The 22,260-nt window shown below is 42.2% G+C and overlaps 1 protein-coding gene across 1 annotated transcript in view; it reads left to right on the forward strand.

Annotated features, from left to right (window-relative positions):
- SYN2 (synapsin II) overlaps positions 1 to 22,260 on the forward strand; it is a 309,739-nt gene that overhangs the window by 284,038 nt on the left and 3,441 nt on the right. The window contains exons 11-12 of the mRNA XM_069736779.1: positions 2,762 to 2,822; positions 17,714 to 17,948. Coding sequence (XP_069592880.1) covers positions 2,762 to 2,822; positions 17,714 to 17,948 — 296 coding nt within the window. The remainder of the gene's footprint in view (positions 1 to 2,761; positions 2,823 to 17,713; positions 17,949 to 22,260) is intronic.

Genomic DNA, 22,260 nt, shown 5'->3' on the forward strand with positions numbered 1-22,260 from the left:
TTTGTCCACAAATGATAGACGATGGTAGACGACTGTCTTGGACACAACGTAACCCAAAAAGCCCAGCAGCAATCCAGTGTTGTGGAGTGCTTTCATAGCTACGGTCAACCACGAGTAAGAAGCTGACAAACTTTCCAAGTTAGGTGGCCAGGTGGGTGCTTGAAGGAGGCACTGCTGGGCCGTAAAGGGAGCATGTATCAGTGACTGGATGCATGATTTTATCCACATATGTTTAAACCTGAAATGCTGCTACTTTTCAGAGACCAATTTCGTTTAAAATCCACCCTGGGGGACTAGTCGGACAGGCTGGTCCTCAGCAGCTTCTTCCCGCACAAGTAAGCAGGTGACTAAATGCAATGCCTAGTATTTGGCAGGTAAAGTCTATAGAAGTTTCCGTGGCTATCTGTAACTTGACAAGGGCCGCTGCGTCATCAAAATGACCACACATTCTTCTTATAAAGTCTATCAACGCTCTCTGGGCCGCTGTAGAGTCAGCTGGACCCCGTCTGGTCTGCAGCCATCCCCCTGCTCATGCCTGGTAATGTAAGTCTTTGCAGGAAGTGACAGCTCGTCTCACACGTCTCTTTCGATTCCTAGCCCAGGCTGGAGTCTCTGGCCAGGTATTCCCAGGAACTCTTCGGTGCTTGACCACCGACGAACGTCTCATCTATCCGGATCGGTTGGGGCTGGTCCTCTACAGTTGACCGGCATTGTCTAGCGTGGCTCCAGTCTTTGGTGCTTGACCATCGTCGTCTAGGTCCAGGCCTGGCTGGTGCCTGTGGCTGCGGCCTGCTATCTCGGCAGCTGGAGCTGCAGATAGATCTGCCACTTCTCTTGGCACCAAGTCACTTCCCGTTTTAGCACGCTGATCTTTTATGTTGTAGGCTGGTTTTGTCACTGTCCCCTGATCCTGGGCACTGCCAAATTCTGTCCCCTTTGCAACTCTTCTCCTTGGGAAGAGTTCTTGAAGGTTTTGTTCAAGTCTGGAGGCTGCGTGGCTTTGAAATACTTTGCCTCCTGAGGTCCGTTCTCCTACACTCGCTGCACTAGAGTGACAGGTCTTGAATACAAGCACGCATGTAGTAAGCTGTCACTTCAGGGCAACAAGTTGGGAGCAGCCATCTGGGACCCATCTGTCTGACTAGACACCTGTGCTACTCCGTCCCCGGAATTTTTTTTCTGAAATGCTGCAGCATTTTAAAGTCAAACATATTTGGCTGAAATCATGTAGCCAGTGTCTGATACATAGTGTCCCTGGATCGGGCAACATGTATCACCTGTCAGGTTCCATTTAAGGCATTTTTGATGGGACTGGCCAACAGTCTATTGAGTATGGCCAAAATGATACTTGTTGTGAATTCTGTTGTCAAGCTCCCTCCTGTGGTCATGAATGGTACTTCGGCTGGTTCTGTCCATGGGCTTCCTCTGGTGGTTGTGAGTGGGGCTGCGGCTTCTAAGTTTCCTTCCACAGGTGACGAGGTTAATTCGTTAGCTGGCTGCTCTATTTAACTCCACCTAGATCATTGCTCCATGCCACCTGTCAATGTTCCAGTATTCGTCTAGTTCGCTCCTGGATCGTTCTTGTGACCTGTCTTCCCAGCAGAAGCTAAGTTCCTGCTTGTTTTTCTCGTATTTGCTATTTTTCTGTCCAGCTTGCTATTTTGATTTCTGTCTTGCTTGCTGGAAGCTCTGGGACGCAGAGGGAGCGCCTCCGCACCGTGAGTCGGTGTGGAGGGTCTTTTTGCGCCCTCTGCGTGGTCTTTTTGTAGTTTTTGTGCTGACCGCAAAGTTACCTTTCCTATCCTCTGTCTGTTCAGTAAGTCGGGCCTCACTTTGCTAAATCTATTTCATCTCTGTGTTTGTACTTTTCATCTTAACTCACAGTCATTATATGTGGGGGGCTGCCTTTTCCTTTGGGGAATTTCTCTGAGGCAAGGTAGGCTTTATTTTTCTATCTTTAGGGCTAGCTAGTTCCTTAGGCTGTGACGAGTTGCATAGGGAGCGTTAGGAGCAATCCACGGCTATTTCTAGTGTGTGTGATAGGATTAGGGATTGCGGTCAGCAGAGTTCCCATGTCTCAGAGCTTGTCCTGTATTATTAGTGACTATCAGGTCATTCCGTGTGCTCTTAACCACGAGGTCCATTATTGTCCTAACCACCAGGTCATAACAGATACTGCGGCGGCAGAGGTAGAACTGCTGTATTTCAACAGCTGATCCTTTTCTCTCTGGACATACGGTAAGACCTGTCCTAGAAACCACCGGAGCCAGGAGAGACAGCCGTTGGCCAAATGATCATTCGACTGACAGCTACAGTATGTAATGTGTTTGGGGGCCTTTAGGCAGAAGAAGAAACCGTTCTGTCACATAAAAATCGCCAGGATATAAATGGCACATGGTAGGTGGGAGGCCCGGCTGTAGAGTTTACCCTGGCGTACTGGAGCTTGGTACTTGTGCAGCTAGCTGTTTAGCTCCCATTTACTTATGTCACCATGTCAGCTGTCAGAGACCCAGAGTATGCTAGGTGACTTCCCTTTGAGTCCCCTGTGTTGATTGCCCACATAGCACCTGTATTCTCTTTCTTTCTCTATGGTCCCTTTTTTGTGCTTGAAAACAGGAAGATGTATTCATGTTACCATAATCTCTATTCCAGTAGCTAAGTCCTAAATCTATTCCTGTTCCTTTTGTGTTTTTTTCTTCTTGGTAAAGTCCATATCTGGAAATTGTAAATCTAATTCTTGTTTCTCATTTCTGTTTTTCAGAGCGGAACGATGAAAGAATCCGAGCAGAGCAAGATTCCAGCACAACGACCTCCTCCCCAAGGTTGTTTGCAGTACATTCTCGACTGTAATGGCGTTTCAGTAGGACCAAAACAAGTCCAGGCTGTGTGAGGGGTTGACGAAGAGGGGTTCTAGCCAAAAAAAAACCATAAAAAAAACAAATGTTGTGCAGTATTTGCCATGTTTCAGTGCTGACCTGGACTGTGTTTTTCTATGCAGTGTCACCTCCTTCTGTCTAGTCCTTCCCTCTCTGTGTCTTCGCCTGTGACGCTATCTTCTCTTTTCTCTGTTTAACTTGTGATTCCGAGCTGATGTTACCAGTATACCCAGAATTGTGCCTCTTTCGAGTCTAACCTGACTGTTTATTATACCTTTTTTTTTTTTTTTTTTACGTATTGTGGGGAATAATACCGAGTAATTCGAGTTTCAATCCTCGGACTTTCCATCAAGCGTGGATGTGTGTGTGCCGACGTGTGAACACGTGACCTGGAGATTGCTCGGTTACTTGCATGAAACGATTACGGAGATCAATGAGTTTAAATCCAGGTTTATCTGAGCTGTTGAATTTCGGGGCTACTCTATTTTTTTGTAATTTTATAGATTTTTGCCGTCATTGTTAGCATGAGTAGACTTAGTAAACATGGACTTTAGTACTGTCTGTTCCGTGACTCCATAAAATGACATACTCATGCGGAGGTGTGCAGTCGGTACTTTTTAGTGTAAGTGTGTGATTTGCACGCCATATTGATGGGCCACTAGTGCAATATTTGTGATAAAGTGTGATATGTAGTCCACCTATTCTGTCCTGGCTTTTGTGGCTTCCTAAAAACACAGAGCTAGGGATTATAGAAATCTTAAATTAGATCTATGGAATTGTGACTTCTGAAGATCGCCTTCCTTCGCCACCCACTTGCTTATTCTTTATACTGTGTTCTTGTCGTCAGTCTGGGATGTAAATATTACAGAGAAGCTCGGAGAGTGTTTCTCGGCTTCTTCTTCTACATGTATCTCTCAATAGCCATATCGTGTGATGTGACTCTCACATTGATTTATAGCTTAGCACTACCCAAAGAGGCAATAGGCAATCATGCTGTGCTTAAAGGGTTATGGGTTATGCCTTCATTCTTACGTTGATCCAAAGATCCCGTTCGGGTCAGCTAACTATGGGCACGGATAGAACCCCCCTATAGTGAGATGTGGGAGGAAGTGTACAGATTAGAAAAGATGGTGATATATTTATACTTTATATTTGTGAACCCTCCGTCTTCTCAGTTAGAAATATAAGGTGTAATACTGAGCCTTATTCTGTTAGTATGGATGGTCCTTCATCGGTCTTGGTTGTTTGGTTCGGCATAGTCTCCACGACGCACGTTATCGGTTTACTTGTTGAATTGTTTATGACGTATGTTCCGTTTGACCTTTTAGAGTCACCACTGATTATTGCAAAATATCTGCAGAAACTGAAGGACTTGTTCTTACTGGCAGAGGTGCTTTAATAAGGCTCATGACACCACGGATGGTTGGTTATGGATCGGCTCCAAGGTGAACCTCAACTGGTCGGCTGGTTTTGAGTAGACAGTCACCGGTGTGACATTCTGGCTTTCTATAGTCCTCAAATTCTGCTCTTTTTTTAGATGGGATGTATTTAAATATGATAAAAATATTTGCAGGACCCTGGTCCAGCGGCTGTCAAACCAAAGCTTTGGCCATTGCCACCTGCCTGGTCGGAAAACCCGGAGCAACTTCTATTTCATAGATCTGCCGTGACATTGGCACTGCGATGTGATGAACGCATGACATTGTGCCGGGCCTACTAATCAGAAGAGGCACCAGCAGGTAGGCGACGGTTACACAGATTATTGACTTGGACGCTGTACCAAGGTCCTGCAAATGTGTTGATCATCTCTTATTGAGCATAAATAATTTCGTCCATAAACAGCATCACTCTTGTCCATGGGCTGTATTTAGTCAGCACCATTGGGGCAAATTCTAATAATTTACATTGTGATTACTCTTTGAAGGCAGATTTACAGCCAGTGTGTGCTTAGACAATTAGCTCGAACCTATAATTCCAAAGATACACCATGTACAAGAGTAGCATTGTTTCTGGAAAAGAAAAATTCAGCCATGTTTTTGCTAATTTTTTACAACTCTCTTGACCAAGACCTGTTACTTGTAACAAAAATATAATTTTTAGACCTGATGTAAATGTTTCTGTTCTCTTGAATTAGCGGTTATTTATTTTTGGTTCCGGTTCCTTTCCGTTCGTGAGATATGGCCTCTCTTTGCTGCGTATAAATCCAGTATCTTAGACAACTGGGTGTGGTCCTCAAGAGCATGCCTACAAAGAGCTGAGGACCACGCCCATTTGGAACCTAAACTAGATTTACATACCGGAAAGAGGAGGCCATATCCCGGGAACAGAGAGACGAAGGAGCTAAAGAAAAACTATTCCAGATTCCGGAGAACAATGACATTTACAGCAGGTCAAAAAATTACATATTTATGGCCAGTGACATGTCCTTTATAATGAAATATTTCACATTAAACATACAGGTCCATCTGCAGTCAGCATGTTGTAAAACAGGAGGAATAGAGAAGATTAGTTTATAAATTTGTTGGAATAGAATCGGCCATTTTTTTCATTTCAATTCTTTGTCATTCTAGGTGTAGGAGTCCAGTAGGCGGTCTTATAAGTGATTGACTATTTCTTGTACAAGTATTTACACAGAGATGGCCATCAGACACTAGAAACACTTATCAGACGCCTAAGCCCAGAATGAGCATGGATTGAACTGAGTAAAGTGTAGGTTGTAGTATATCTTTTCCCACAACTCTATATCAATCTGCTCCTGTAACATGCGGCTCATAAATCGGACTGCATGTTCAACGTGATAGCTTCCCTTTACCTCTTAGCATGAGTTTTAATAGTAATTTATTTTTTAAGTTAATTGTTATCGAACTATAACGTGCTTGTCGTACTTCTTTCACTAACTCTGTGTCACAAGTGTCGTGTTGATCATGTTCCCCGTTCCCATGCAGAGTCTTCCCTATACCAACGTGTATGCTTTCTCTTATGTGTGTTTGTATTCTACTGCCCCCCAAAATGCCCATGTGTCCAGAATAGCATTATCCAAGGGCTCCTACCATTGAACAACAGTAGACATCATTTATCATGACAGACTATTAAGTCCGTTGCACTTTAACGACTGTAGAGCGTTCACTACTGAGTACGAGGAAAAAATGGCAATGGGGGCTTGAGGAATACAATTGTACAGCAATGATCACGTTTTTGTCATTTTGACTCTGAAGTGCAGCTAAAATAGTGATTGTAGGTTCACAACGGCCTTACTGGCTTCTAGTTTATAACCTGTCACATACATTGGTTGTCTTAAAGTAGAATCATACGAACATTGGTCCTAATTGGTGCATGCAGTTATGTGTGGGTCCCACCGCTTGAGTCTCTTGCCATTCTGTGTGCACAGTGTGGCAGCAGGAAAGTGTTAAGAGAACTTGCCTGTAAGACCAACCCCCCAAATTATGTATAAACATGGGCATGCAGGTCTTTGAAATATAAATCCATCAACACCTTTTATATCGTCTATCTGTTGCTGCATTTCCAAATAACTTTCAATTTTAATTTATAGGCAAATGAGGCGTTAAGTGCTCTAGGCATGCCAGAGCACTTTTTGAACCTTTGGCTCACCAAGTTGTTTTGCCATCCAGATCCAGCCTCTTTAGCTTGATTGATAGCTCACTGTCTGTGTGCCGTCACACGAGGAAATCAGACAGTGAGATATCAGTCAAGCTAAAGAATGCTGGTGCTGGGTAGACAAACAATTTAGAGAGGTATAGACTTAGGAAGTGCTCTGTCACGCCCAGAGCACTTAATGCCTCATTAGCATATGAATGAAAACGCTAAATACATGGGAATGCAGCAGCAGATAGAAGATATAAAGGTGTTTGTGGATTTCCAAGACCTATAAAAAGTTTGGGAGACTTGATCTTACTCTTAGATTCCCGTTAAGCCAACACAGGTAGCCAAGGGATTAATTCTGTTTCTATGATACACAAAGATGTTAAATGCCGCTAGTAACATTTGAGATTACTATATATTTTTGGCATGCAAGCATGTTTCGGTGCAGTGTTGTGGGAAACGGGTCAGTTGTCTTAAAATGTAGATTTCATGTACCGTATTTAGTTTTTTTTCTTGTTGTTTTTTTTTTCTTGTTTTTCTTTCTTGTTCTTGTTTGTTAGACTTTTTTCCCTCTTTTATTTTGTACAAAGCCAGATATGTGGCACAGAGTACATGATGGATGTTTGACTGCAGTGATTTATGTGAAATATCTTGTACAGCTTAATGTGTAATAAAGGAAATAACATCTGCCTTCAGTGTATGGTTTTTGGGTCCAAACATTCTATTTATTATCATTTATAGCAAAACGGAATATCTATTGTAATAAATCTAACTCCACGACAGATTGACAACCAGCTCCCAGTGTTTGCTTTCATGTAATTATGGGACAATATTACTTCTAGATGGTCCGCTGAAGGGGTAAATACATAGTACGGAGCCACTGGGACTCTGCCGGCTTCCATTTAGCTTCTCTGTTCATGGCTCAATTGCCTTGACCTGTAAAAAATTGAAAGGTAAATTGACCTCATAAAGGTTCGAAATGTTTTCAGATTTTATAAAGGACAATATTTTTTTGCCTGAAAGAGACAGATTCTATGTAGTATTCCATGCTGGACCACTTATTTTGTTAACGAGCTTTACGGAAAAAAAAATCAGTGCCCGTTTGTCTATCTTGCCGGACATTTTGTTGACGGAAAGAATTTGAAGACACATTTCCATTAGCCATTAATTTCCACATATGAATATCATTTTTTTAAATTCTCCCTGGTACTGTTTCTTAAAGAGTAAATGAAGTTTGAAACATACTAAAAAAAAAGTAAAAAAATTTGATAAGTAGGTAATCAGGGTGCTGAGACCCCAACCGATCGCTAAAATGAAGGGTAAGAGACCCAACAACCCAGTGCTGTTCTTCTCCGAAAATGAAGCCCAGCACAATAGAAAACTCAATATATGGTCAGTATTTTGCATTCCAAAACCAGGAATGGTCGAAGGAATAGTGGTCGTGGTCAGGTACTGCATATCAATGTCCTGTTGATTTGATCAATATACAGTTAACGGAGCCGTGAAGCTGAGCAGTTCCCGACTGCCGCCAACGCCAGGAACAGCTGATCTGCGGGAGAGCCGAGTGTTGCACCCCCACTGATCAGACATTGATGACTTATCCTATGGATAGGCCATCAATGTTAAATTCCGGACAACCCTTTAATGTGTTTTTACGCCCTCATTTCATTTGAATGGGTGAAAAATGCTGCAAAACCTCAAAAACAATTGCTGCAAATTTGGAAAAAAATTCTTTGATGGTTCAAATCTGTAAGGAAAAAAATGAGCGGCATGTCTACGAGATTCGGAATTCTTATTAATTTTACTGGTATTGCAAAACGTTGCGGGTTTTTTTGTTCCGTGGGGGTAAAACTCAGCACGTGAACAGCCTTTAGAGAGTCCATCTCCAGTCCCAGAGGAGAGCAGCGGTGGACGCATACGCTCTTCTGGATTAACAATCTCAGCCTCCGCTCTCCCACCAGTCAAAACCTCTGCTATCATAGCTAACTTTTGTTTTTGCTTTTTTTTTCATAAAGTAGATGATTTAAAGGGATACTGTCACCTGAATTTGGAGGGAACAATCTTCAGCCATGAAGGCGGGGTTTTGGGGTATTTGATTCACCCTTTCCTTACCCGCTGGCTGCATGCTGGCTGCAATATTGGATTGAAGTTCATTCTCTGTCCTCCATAGTACACGCCTGCGCAAGGTAATTGCGCAGGCGTGTACTATGGAGGACAGAGAATGAACTTCAATCCAATATTGCAGCCAGCATGCAGCCAGCGGGTAAGGAAAGGGTGAATCAAAAACCCCGCCTCCATGGCTGAAGATTGTTCCCTCCAAATTCAGGTGACAGTGTCCCTTTAATATACTAAAGGTAGAAGAAATATTTCCAAAAGTTTTTGGGGGCCAAGATCTAAAATTAAATATTTATTTCAAAATGTAGATTTTTGTTTTCTCTGAATTATTTCCACAGATATGGTTGATTAGTGGAGAGTAAAGCAAAAATTTGGAAGAAAAAATTTATTTTATGTGCTTCGCCCCCAAGAACAGACATTGGAAGGGTTAGACTGGGCAAGTACAAATTACATTGTTATCAGATTCTACCATTAAATGGTTGTCAAAATTTTAGGGACATTTTTTGTTCTTTAATGCCTATAAATCATTTATGCTATTGGCTCTATGGTCAGCTCAATGTTTCCTTTCCTCGGTAGCAAAAATATTGCTTATTTTACATTAAAACGTCCTAATGTGATATTATATTTTGGTTTAAATAATTTTTCCAATAACTATAAATATATGTTCATGTCATTCTATAAGTCATTACATTTAAATTATCCAAAATTCAAATCAGTACAGAAATAGATCATTAGATACGTACAGTGAGCACGGTCAATTGTATTCCTCATCTTCCATGCATGCTTCATTTTATAGACTGTCATTGTAAATCATGAATCTTTTTATAATAAGACAAGGTTATACCCAAATAGTGCAAACTGTACAAAGGTTTTTGTCAAATGGTGGTGCCATGATGACGAGTCAGGTAATATTGTGTTGGCTATGGAATTGAGAGGATAATGGAAATTCCATAAATAGAATGTGGCACTTGATAATTGAAGCATATTGTCAGACTTTAATGGAAAAACGTATATATGCTGTACTACAGATAAGTAGAGTATACCTATGCACTGTACGGTCATTGGCAACGCTTACCTTTACATGATCGGAGCTTCCCTGCAGGGCCGGACTGGCCATCTGGCAATTCTGGCAAATGCCATAAGGGCCTGTCTGGTTGTGGGCTGCCTTGTCTGCTACGTTGTTAACAGAATCCGTGTTCTCAAGACACCCATACTATTAAGAGTTGTGATTGAGCACAAAGTCGCTGACTCCGTCACTTACCCCAGCAGGCCACCAGTACCATTGGAAGCATTGGTCTTGTAGAAAATCTTCCTTTCCTCCATCCAGGGTAATATTATTAAAATATCCCATCTGGTTCACGGGGACGGGGACAACATGGGCCTGTGTGATTTCAAATGCCAAAGCTGAATTTCAGCCCCAGTCCGTACCTGCTTCCCTGTATGGAGATTAGACACTTGACCCAGGATTGCAGCATAAAATCAAGCGAGCAAGTTTTCCTTGGGTCAATTTCAGTGTGAATAGACATTAGAATGGGAAAACCAAGGGATTCCAATGACTTTGAGTGAGGCATGGTCATCGGAGCAATACTATCCAGAGGCCAGTATTTGAAAGCTGCCAACACTGTTGGGTTCTCTCGTGCAGTGGTGTTGAGTACGGTGTGATCGGTGCTGAGAAATGTTTAATGGAGAAAGAATATCCAGTGATATGGAAGCTCCTAGACAAACAACTTATTAATGTGCATCAAATTATTGCTTATATCAGAGTTTACCGGCATAAGAGTAACTTTATTGAGTGTCTTGTAGCTGGAAATCCACTATTTTTTTCATCTAGGTGAAAAAAGTGCTCAAGTATGTGGTCTAACACAAGTTCAATATCAAAGGAAAAGGGCCCCAACATACTCTACCCAACAATATGCAACTGAAGGCCACATTAAAATCAGGGAGTTGGATTGGTGGCCTTCCTTTGCCATGGGAGAACCAATCTAGCACACAGTTTTAGCTTCTTCTGAGCTGCCATCTCAATGTTTGCCAGGGACCAGACTGTCTGTCTACGTCCCCTTTATGGGGGAACAGCGTTTTCTAGGGGATGAGGAACCTGGTGGCTAATTTTACCCTTCATCACCAGGAGAGACATCTCAACAGGTCAGTGTATCTTTAAAGACCTGTATGACAAACAAAACTTGGACAGTGAATATACAGTAACAAAAAAATAAATAAGTAAAATAAAGATTTGTGCTGTGACTATGGCCCAGACATCCAACTGGAACATTGAAAAAAAAAAAAACACACATTGGCTAAGCCAGAAGACCAAGACTCAAATCAGTGAAGCCAGTGTGCATGCAAGAGTACCGTATCACAAGAAGGTTATCACACCCATAAATTTATGTAACCACAGGGTCAATGCTTTTTGGGCACTTAGCATCTCGGGCATTCAACCTATGACTTTGATTAAGACCTATAGGTATCCATTGTACCAACCTATGTAGAGGAAGAAGCTTCTACTCCCTGTGTGAAATGTACCTATCCGTCACCGGTGGCACCTGACAACTGTTAGGAACTACTCTTGATCTTAGCCCAAAGGCCGAGATGTTGGACATTAAAGGGAACCTGTCACCTGAATTTGGCGGGACTGGTTTTGGGTCATATGGGTGGAGTTTTCGAGTGTTTGATTCACCCTTTCCTTACCTGCTGGCTGCATGCTGGCTGCAATATTGGATTGAAGTTCATTCTCTGTCTTCCGTAGTACATGCCTGCACAAGGTAATCTTTCCTTGCGCAGGCGTGTACTATGGAGGACAGAGAATGAACTTCAATCCAATATTGCAGCCAGCATGCAGCCAGCGGGTAAGGAAAGGGTGAATCAAACACCCAAAAACTCCGCCCATATGACCCAAAACCAGTCCCGCCAAATTCAGGTGACAGAGTCCCTTTAAGAACTACTCTTGATCTTAGCCCTAAGGCTGAGATGTTGGACACTCACCAATATTAATCATGACCTGGACACAGAGCTGATTTTCTTGGAAGGTTGAACACCCTCATGAGCCTTTATAGATTTCAATAAGCCATTGATTTTATTGAGGAGATAGTTGTGTATCTATTGTGATTTTTTTCATGTAAATCAGCCCTTAAATAAGATTTACTCTGACGTACAGTACTTGCATCTCCTAATGATTATAGTGGAGCGGTATCGACTTGCATGAACTTTTCAGAAAGTTCAGGTGTGCCGTACCCTATCGAAGGTCTTACAATAATGGATATCTGTCAGGGCGCTCTCAAAAACTGCTAAAACGGCTTTCATCTTCTAGGATTTAGTGTTTTGCTAAATAGCTGGAATGCAGCCATTGTTTCTCTTTGGTTGAGTTTTGCAATTGTTTTATGTTTAAAAGGAACATTTTCTACTGTCAGCTTGTGAAACTACGGCATTGGCCTCAGGCCAGATTATGTCAGAAACTGCATTTCACATAGAATAACTACTAGATTTTATTTCCAAGAGAAAACTGCTGCTGTAGCCCATGCCTAATACAAGACAGAGCTATTCACTGCAATTATACGGGCTGCATATTCAAAACGGCTTGAAATCTACAAGTAAAATATAAGCAGTATATGCTTGAAATTTTAGAATTGTGTTCACTATGCTGGGACAGAAAAACATAGGGAAAAAAACATGGCAAAAACACAACGTGTGACCATATCCTAAGATCTCTGGTGGTGTCTGGCATCTTCTTCCTTTTTACCAGTATCTGTCATACTACTCCATTTGCTCCTCAGGGGAATCACACTACTTCTTCACGCTTTTTTCATTGTGCCACACCACAGTTGTATTTGTGCCAAACCACTTATTCTTCGCGCTTATGCACATGATCATATTATAAATCGGTCCGAGTGTGATCCATCAAACATCGGATCGCACTCAGACCAATGTTATGTTATGGGGCCATGAACATGTCCATGGGAAAAATCACAGCATGCCCGAGTTTGATCCAATATTCGGATCGCCCTTGCCACCCAAGACAATGAGTATGTGGAAAACATCGGTCTGAACTCGGATGACGTCAGTGCAGTCGGATTTCCATGGAATGACACAATGGAGAAAATGGAGACCTTTTTTTCTTCCATCTTCTCCTCATCTCATCACTATGCTCACACTCTGGTCAAACTCTGGTGACTTTGATCACAGTATGACTTGCATAATTGACCCAATTCTCTCAGATGAGATACTATACATTGGTGGTACCCTAGCCTTCCAGACATTTACTTACCTAGGAGACTTTTTCCTAATGTCTTCTTTGTACCAGACCAATCTTTTCCATCCTATGCTCTATACAAGTCCACCCTTTCCAATTCCTCCTTCTCTACCAGTTCTGGTATAACCTTTCTAGATATATTTCTATGTCAGACCAAGCCTTTCATAGATTTCCCAGTGCACCTGTACATCACAACTTCTTTTGTTCCTCTTCTGCCAGTCCTCTCCTTCCCCTGGTAATCTGTGTCCAGGGCATATCAAAAACAATTTGTTAAAATATGTAAAAATTGATCGAATTTGGACAACACAAAAACGTTTAGCACCATATCTGAAGTGTTTGTGGAAGAGACAGACCAGGTTCAAGATTTAGGCTTGGGCTGGATAGCGACTTTGACAGCAGCTCAGGTCGCGTGGTCAAGGATCATTTTGTGCTGCTGCCACAATGAAGCGTAATACAGGTTAATGGGGTCACCTTACAACCTACACAATACTGCGATCAAGGCAAGCAAATGGTTCTAACTTTTTCTAACTCACTTGTGTCAAGGCCAACGTCCCCATCCAGCTTCAGCCCTAGGTTTAGGATGTTATGATAATATCATGCATTACTTGATAACTAGCGGTCCATGATAGGTGTAGAACCCCAATAGGTGTCAGTTTGCCGTGAACTTACAAGGTGACCAAGTTGGCACCACACTGCAGTCTTTACAAGTTTGTGGCCTTGTAGGCTCAATGTTTACAACATGAAGCATTTGGCTACTGTATGTTATGTTATAAAATGTCAAGGAATGCATTACAAATAACTGAGGTAAGTTGTCACCAAACTATGAGTATAATATAGAAATGATTGGGTTTGTTTTCGGCATACTATTTACGTGTTATCTACATTTTTAGTAAAATTCTTAAGATGTTGTGCTAAGAATAGTCCTAAAGAGTAAACTAATGGCATCCTACTAATTTTTCAGTCATACTACCATTTCTGGATTATACCGGCACAGGGGGAAACTAGTTTTCTTAAATAGCAGAATCAGCAGCAGATTGCTCAGACCACATGGAAACGCTTGATAGCGGCCACAATGTTCTGCTAAACTAAGGAAGAAGAAAAGCTTCACATGTTGCCTTTTCTCAGATCTGCTGATCCGGTTACTAATACATTTCACAATTCTGTACTAAATATATATGAACTGCTTGCAAATATGAGATGTCAGCCTGGGTCATGGCATAAAATTAATTCTGGTAATCATTTGATTCAGACATCATGAGTGATAGTATATACTGTAGTATCTAACCACAAATACCTCCGGAAGACCTTATCATATTACGGACCTACTAAAATTATACTCACAATTCTGAGGGAGCAGAGATGAACTTGACATTTAACTTTTCTTTTTGTGGTCCAGTGATATAATCAGTAAATCGTCAGACAGCACATCAACGACACAATAAACTGGGCCAATTGTTAATCTCTGCTCCATCTCTGGTGCTATGTTAGTATGTGTACTTGTAGTGTTCCAATGGAGAACACAGTCAAGGAGATATATATATATATATATATATATATATGTTAGGACTGGCGGAACGCACCAAGTATAAGGTGAAATAATATAGGTGCGTTCGCAGTCCGGCGTCCACTGTGAAGGTGAAAACCTGCTGCTAGTAAATGGCAGCGCTATATGGCAGTGGAAGTGCATATGAAAAGTGATACAAAGGAGGCCAAATAGTTAACCAGCAACAGACACCCAATGACTAATGAATGACCATGGACACCAAAGACTAGCCCATCGGGTAAAATGCCATTTAGAAGCTTTATTATATAAGGGCCTTCAGCTTGATCTTGATCCATGGGAGAATTGATGGATAAACACTCTATATGAAGATCTTGTGCAAGTCGAGATCGGTCCACCAGGGTTTTTTCTGCGGTTATCGGGTTGCTAGTCTTCCTCTTCGCCTTGTTCCTTCTAGTCTTCCAACCATGGTGTCCTTCTCCAGTGGTTCCTCTCTTTGAAACTACAGTAGCATAAATTGCTGAAAGGGTTAATACTGGCCAAAATACATACGTGTCAAGTAGAGATGGTATGTGGGACCTTGGTTCATTGGTAAGGTCAGGTCTATGGTCGTGAGCTCTGCGAGTTTCATAATTCCAAGATCCCCAGTGCAACGGGATCATTACGACATGAGGGGATCCTGGAAGTTAAGAGATTCACAGAGCTCCTGCCACCTGCGAGAGATTACTGACCTGGCCAATGGAGCGAAGTCTTGCAAATTGATCCACCCATATCTAGTGTCAAGACAAAGTATTGCCAATTGCTGTACGAGTGCCTATTCCAACCACTGTCCATCACTTAAGTGCTTACAAGGGGCCTGTGAGACTCAGAACTGGAGCAATGGAAGAAGGTGGCCTAATGAATCACACATCGTATGTGGTTTGCTTACCTGAGAGAAAGTTGGCACCAGTCCACAGTATGGGGGCAGAAGACATGAAAGCTGAGGCAGTGGCATTTTTCATCTGGGAATACATGGCCTTCAAGTTGATGTCACTCTGACCACCTTCCTAAAGCTTGCACAGACCAAATGGCAGTGGTCTCTTTCAGCAAGATAACGCGATCTACCACACTCCAAAACTTGTCCATAAATGCTTTAAGGACTATGACAAAGACTTCAGGGTGATAAGTCTAAATTCTCCAGATACAATTGTGCATCTATGTGTTGTGCTAGAAAAACAACTTCAATCCAAAGCGGCCTTGTCTTGCGACTTATAGTACTTAAAGCGTAACTAAACTTTGCATTTATTTTTGAACAGGTTTGGCCAGCATGGAAAGTTATAAAACTTTGCAAATCACTTTATTAATAATTTTTCTTCATTCCTGTAAAAAAAAATGTATGCATGTGACATGAAAACCCCCAATTTTTCCCAGTCTATTAGCCTGAGTACATCTGCATTGAAAACAGAACATACTCATTTGGAGTACAGATGATGGCAGTGATGGTTCAGCATTTGCCCCTAATCTATCGTTGGTCACTGGAGAGAGCTGTCTGTGTGACAACTCCCCAGCGACCACACAACGACTTTAAAGGTACCGTTACACTAAACGACTTACCAACGATCACGACCAGCGATACGACCTGGCCGTGATCGTTGGTAAGTCGTTGTGTGGTCGCTGGGGACCTGTCACACAGACAGCTCTCCAGCGACCAACGATCAGGGGAAAGACTTCTAGAAACTGTCTTCAACGATGCCGAAGTCCCCGGGTAACCAGGGTAAATATCGGGTTACTAAGCGCAGGGCCGCGCTTAGTAACCCGATATTTACCCTGGTTACCATTGTAAAAGTTAAAAAAAAAAAACACTACATACTCACATTCCGATGTCTGTCACGTCCCCCGGCGTCAGCTTCCCGCACTGACTGTGTCAGCGCCGGCCGTAAAGCAGAGCACAGCGAACAAAGTGAAATGCCGTTGAATGATAGCGATTGCCGAACAAGTATTGGATGTCTTATAATCTGCTCATCAACATGTGGTCTGAACAATCAAACGCTCATTGTGAGGACAAAATGGTTGAACGCTGTTTTTCTAAGCTCTGTGGTACTATGGGAATGTTAAGGGTTTGGTTTCACACTAGAATTGTATCCCTATAAATATAATGTCTAATTTTATTGTCTAACACTTTGTGCTGATTCATTTTTTTCTTACATTTTTATTAGGGCCAAGGCTTTATTTTTTTTTTATATACGGTATATAGCTCTAAATCCATGTCCAGACATAGACAAAGAACTGAATGACAAAATTCCAGCTGTCTGCCGCCACCAATAGGGGGAGCCAACATTTGTATTATTATTACGTTTGTGTATATACATTGTTCTGCAGAGCTCCTCCTAATGGGGGTCTGCAGGCAGAATTGTATCATGGATGTGCATGCGGAAAATAATGAACACTGTATAAAGAAAATAGACCATTTAGGCATTTTAAGCCAATCCAGAAATTACCAAGAATGGGCATTTTCTTTACAGAATTTTAATATATCATTATGTTAAAAAAAAAAAAGATATTGCCTTTTCAGTGAGTGTGATTGTTTTATACTTTACTTGGACTTTAACCTCTTTCATCTAGCGATAATTTAATTGAAGCTTTTACTGCTCTTTACAGCATAGAGTTCTGTATTTATATCCGGCAATAACCATTGCCCCGAGCCATATCAAAATAACCATTATCTCTAGGACTCTTCTGTTCTTGCAAGGGCTTACATTATATAATGTGGAGGTATACAGGTCTATTTCACTGTTGTGAAGTCAATGGTTGGTGAGTAGTGATGAGCGAACGTGCTTGGATAAGGTGTTATCTGCATGCTCGGGTCCTACCTGAGTGTCTACGGCGTGCTCAAATACTATGTTCGAGTCCCCGTAGTTGCATGTCTCGCGGCTGTACGACAGCCACAACACATGCAGGGATTGCCTAACAAACAGCCAATCCCTCCATGTGTTATAGCTGTCGAACAGCCACGAGACATGCAACCACGGCGGGGACTCAAGCATAGTATTCAAGCATGCCGAAGACACTCGGTTAGCACCCGAGCATGCGGATAGCACCTTATTCGAGCATGCTCGCTCATCACTCTTGGTGAAATCAAGAAAACTGGTAACCTATAGTAAGGTGCCGTGCCAGAGACTGTACTGTCAGGACAATACCAATAGCACATTTTTATCACAGACTGTTATATTGTGCAGCAATATGTAATAAAAAAGCTATTTTGTCTGCTCCTTAAAGATTGCATCACGTTTGCATGGATATCATTTGCTCCACACTGTAACAGACAGTGGGTGAGATCAGAAATGTTGTAGAAGCCATTAATACTTTCACCATGTGAAGTTTTTCTTGTGCTAAACCTAGGGTGCCCAGCACAACCCCAAGGATCAGAATTTGATCAGCCTCCACAGAGTGTGGATCAGCAAAAGCCTCCTGGTCAAGACCTGCTTCCAGAGAATGAACCGCCAGGGCCGTCCATCGCTACAGGTCCACAGCCATTTTCTGTAGAACAGACATTACCTCCTGTGAGCAGTGTGGAATCATCACCCAGTCATCAGAGGGACCCACCTCAAAAACCCCATCCCCACCCACAGCTGAAGTAAGACTGTAGTGAATATATATACTAAGTAACGGCTTTGATAAAATTAAGATATGTCTTAAATACACCAGAAGGAGCACTTACAACCAGAAAATAATGCTAGACTCTGTTCTCATCTGCTCCGTCACAGATTCCATCAGATGTGACGGAAAAAATTGGGCAACTTGTCGCACAATTTCTCCAGTCGAACCAAAGGGCACTGACAAAAGGGTTTGCAGAAAGACTGGAAGTTATCCCCTATCCACACAGCATAGATAATTTCCTGATTGCTGGGGGTCCGATGGCAGGGAGCCCTGCCGATCCCAAAGAAGGGATCTGCTTGAATGCTATCTCTGGTGCTCCCACTCAGATTTAATGGAGAAGAGGTACACATGCTCAACGTCGGCACCTTTCAGACAGGGCTCTTCAGAGCTTCGTTCTCGGGATCACTAGGGTCCCAGCAGTCAGACCCCCAGCGATCAGGAAGTTATCCTCATCCTATGGATAGAGAATAACTTCCAATCTTGATGCAGACCCTTAAGTCAATGAGGTCTATTGGGCGCCAGTGGTGTCCACGGTGCAACAGACGCCACAACACAAGTGTGAACATATCAGAAGCTGATCTCAGTTTTGGGAATTGGTCAAAGATAATAAAATCAAATGGAAAGGTGTAGAATTACAACTATTATGCAGCCTAGTATTCAGTTTGCTTGTATGAAAGCACGCTTTCCTTTGACATGGTGAAATGGGAACTCCCAATTGACAATTTAGGAATGGCAGAGGAACGGCACAACACAGAGTTCTAAAAAAGGATACTCCACATTATTTTTTTACACTGAGGGCTCGTGCAGATGATGGCTTTAATCAGGCGAGTGCTATCCGTGGTTTTGACAGATAGCAATCGTACCCATGTTATTCTAAGGGGCCGTCCACATGAGCCGAATAAAAATAGGGCACCATGTACGATTTGTCTCCGAGAATGAGTTGGCGCTCGTCGATTCATATCTTTGGGTCGGTCCGATATCCACGGAAGAGTGGAGAAGGTGGAAAAACTCTTTTTTTTTCTCTCCATCGCCGAGAAAATCGGAACCCACTCTGATCAAACTCTGCTCGGAGTCCAATTTTCTCGAATGGAGAGAAAAATGTCTGCATCTGTCCTTACTAAAAGGCATGTCAGGAGTTAAAAAAAAGGCTGGTCTGTTAAGAAAGCAGAGTGTTAACCAAACCAAACTATCCTATTTTACCTTCACGAGATTAATTCAAATTATTATTTCTGTATGTGCAATAGAACCTTTTTTTAGGCATCAATCTGCAGATTCAGCATCAGCCCTATACAGATAGTAATACTTCATCATTTTCCTTAATTAGAAGTCATCTTTGTCTCCTACACCTGATGGCCCATTATGTAACAGTACAAAAAAGATCTTTCCTCATTTTGCAATCAGCCGTAAGTGCTTGTATTATTAGAAACACTTCCTATCACGTGAGCGCATTGTGGTTATTGTTGGGAGGTGTCACGAAAAAAAGAAGGAAATCCTTGGGTGATTAGTCACATTCCTCCCACGTTCACCCTGTATCTCTCCTGGCTTGTAGTAACTGAAGTAGTATCTCCGACTCCAGCCATTACCTCCTGTAAAGAATAATTCATTGCTCTTGACACCTCAGCTAATAAAATAAGAATACATCTTCTTCCTATTTTCATCATCCCAGGCAGTCATTCTGTATTGCAGACCTTTATGAACTCTAATTTTTTCCTTATGTGCCATTAATTGAGTTTTCTAGGATGCTAAGGCCTCATTCAGACATCAGGGTGTTTTTGCGTACAAGAAAATTGTCTCTTCGGAGAAGAAGAGAACTAGAACTATAGGAACTAGCTATCCTATAAGTCAATAGCGACTCTCCAACGAGCCTTGTCACATGACTTCGGATAAAAGTCAAAACCAGAATCACTGAAGAGACAATTTGCATATTTCCCAAAGGAGCATTTCGGCTTAAAAGTCTCCTCACCTCGGCATGTCAGGCTTGACATGTCACTCTCCGCAAGGAGAAACGTTACCCTTGGACCATTTTTCATCAGTGTCTTGGATCTAATTTTCATCCATCTTCTATCCAATACCAACAGTTTAACATTCATTTTTGTCATATGTGAAAAAAAAAAAGAAAATCCCAAATTTTTCTTACCCATTAGACTACATTCCCATGTGGCATCTCCACTATAGACTTCCCATTAGGCATTTACCGCTGCTGATAAAACTGTGAAGGAGCCGTGAAGGGTGCATTGAAAAGGATGATATTCCTTCCAACATCCGCACCATAGATTGACCTTCTGCGGATCTTTAACCCTCGGCTCCTCTCAATTTACTCTAAAGATTTATTTTGCAGCAAATACGTGAGATTTCTTAAACTCTCATACACTATGCTGGCACCGTAAAACAGCCTCTAGTAGTAGACCGCAAGAGCGATCAGTGTGGACTAGTGGCACGACTATGCCAGCTGTCCAAACTGTCAATCTTCAGGAGTGCACCACCGCTGACCAAGCGGAAAGCCGTGAGCAGTGCACTGCTGAAGAAAGGAAGTTGGGACAATCCTTTTTAAGCTCACAGACGGGGAATGATATAACTAATTTATTAAAATGCCTATGCCATTTTATACTGGTGTAGTTTGGACTGGTTAAGAAATGCCTATCTATATTCTCATGAAAAGCAAAAAATAAGAGGCCTCTGCAGGTAGGGAATTGGGCAATAACAAGCTATTGATTCCATAATATTGCATACCTCCCAAATTTAAAAGGATGTACCTAGAGTGCTCCTTTACACAGTATGATGCCCACCCTTCTTTCCATAATATGAAACCCCCACACTGCCCCCCACACAATATGATCCGCCACATAGTATAATGCAACCAAAACCCCAGTCACATAGTATAATGCTCCTACAAGTGCCATAACACTATGATGATGCCTCCACAGTCCCCCCCGCAGTATGATGCCCTCACAGTACCCCCCACACAGTATGATGCTCCCAACCCCACAAACACACACCATACAATGTCCTACATTACCCCACAGTTTGATGCCCCACCATTCCACCCCCTACATTTCACCCAGCTCCCCACACCACCATCATATTCATGAATTTCTTTCCTAAAGATGCTGATACAGTTTAAAACAGAACATACCACCACCCTCCTGCCCTCCTGGGACTGCTCCTCAAATTTGTGACTGTCCTGCTGGATCTGGGATGGTTGAGACTAGAGCCATGGTACTGATCTGTATAACATGGATGCATAATACAGCTATGTGCATTCTCGCTGTGGTCAATTGAAAACTCAAAAAAGATCAGTAGTCTGCTGTTAGGCGGGGGTCACACTTGTGAGTGTGATGAGAGAAACTCGCATCAATACCCGGAACTCGGGACCGTAGTGTGCTGCTGCATAGAAATACATGCAGCCGCACGCTCCGGTCCGAGTGTCGGCAGCAGTGTCGGGTATTGATGCGAGAGTTGCACATCACACTCGCAACTGTGTGACCCCAGCCATAGGGTGGTGCTCGTTGAAATCCAAGTGGTGAAACTTCAGTAAAGCCTGCCATTCACGATGCAGCAAACTTTTATTCAGCAAGTCAATAGGATGGGTTTCAGCCTATCTCAAGCTTTCATGAAATGTCGACGAAAGCTTATGATTGGGCTGAAATGAGTCCTGTTGACTTGCTGAATAAAAAACAAGTTCACTGAATTATGACTGCTGGGATTTTATTGAACTTTCACTAGCTGTGGTCAAGGACACCGAACTACTGCAAGAGAATTATTATACCTACTGTAGCATCATTTTTACAGTGGTGTGAAAAAGTGTTTGCCCCCTTCCTGATTTCCCTGATTTTCTATTCTTTTGCATGTTTGTCTCACTTAAATGTTTCAGATCACCAAACAAATGTCAATAAAAGACAAAGATAACACAAGTAAACATAAAATGCATATATTAAATGAAGGTCTTTATTATTAAAGGAAAAAAAAATCCAAACCTACAGGGCCTCTGTGAAAAAGTGATTGCACCTTAAACCTAATAACTGGTTAGGCCACCCAACAACTGCAATCAAGCGTTTGCGATAACTGGCAATGAGTCTTTTATAATGCGGCATGATGTCTAGCTTTTGAAGATCTTTTGGTCTACTTCACTTTGTCACACAGGTCCTATTTAAGTGATTTCTTGATTGAGAACAGGTGTGGCAATAATCAGACCTGCGAGTGGCTAGGGAAGTTGAACTCGGCTTCCCAAAGATGTGATAGGGGGGTAATCACTTTTTCACGAAGGACCATATATTTTTGGATTTCTTTTT

Source organism: Ranitomeya imitator, chromosome 8, assembly GCF_032444005.1.
Source record: "Ranitomeya imitator isolate aRanImi1 chromosome 8, aRanImi1.pri, whole genome shotgun sequence".
Lineage (NCBI taxonomy): Eukaryota > Metazoa > Chordata > Amphibia > Anura > Dendrobatidae > Ranitomeya > Ranitomeya imitator.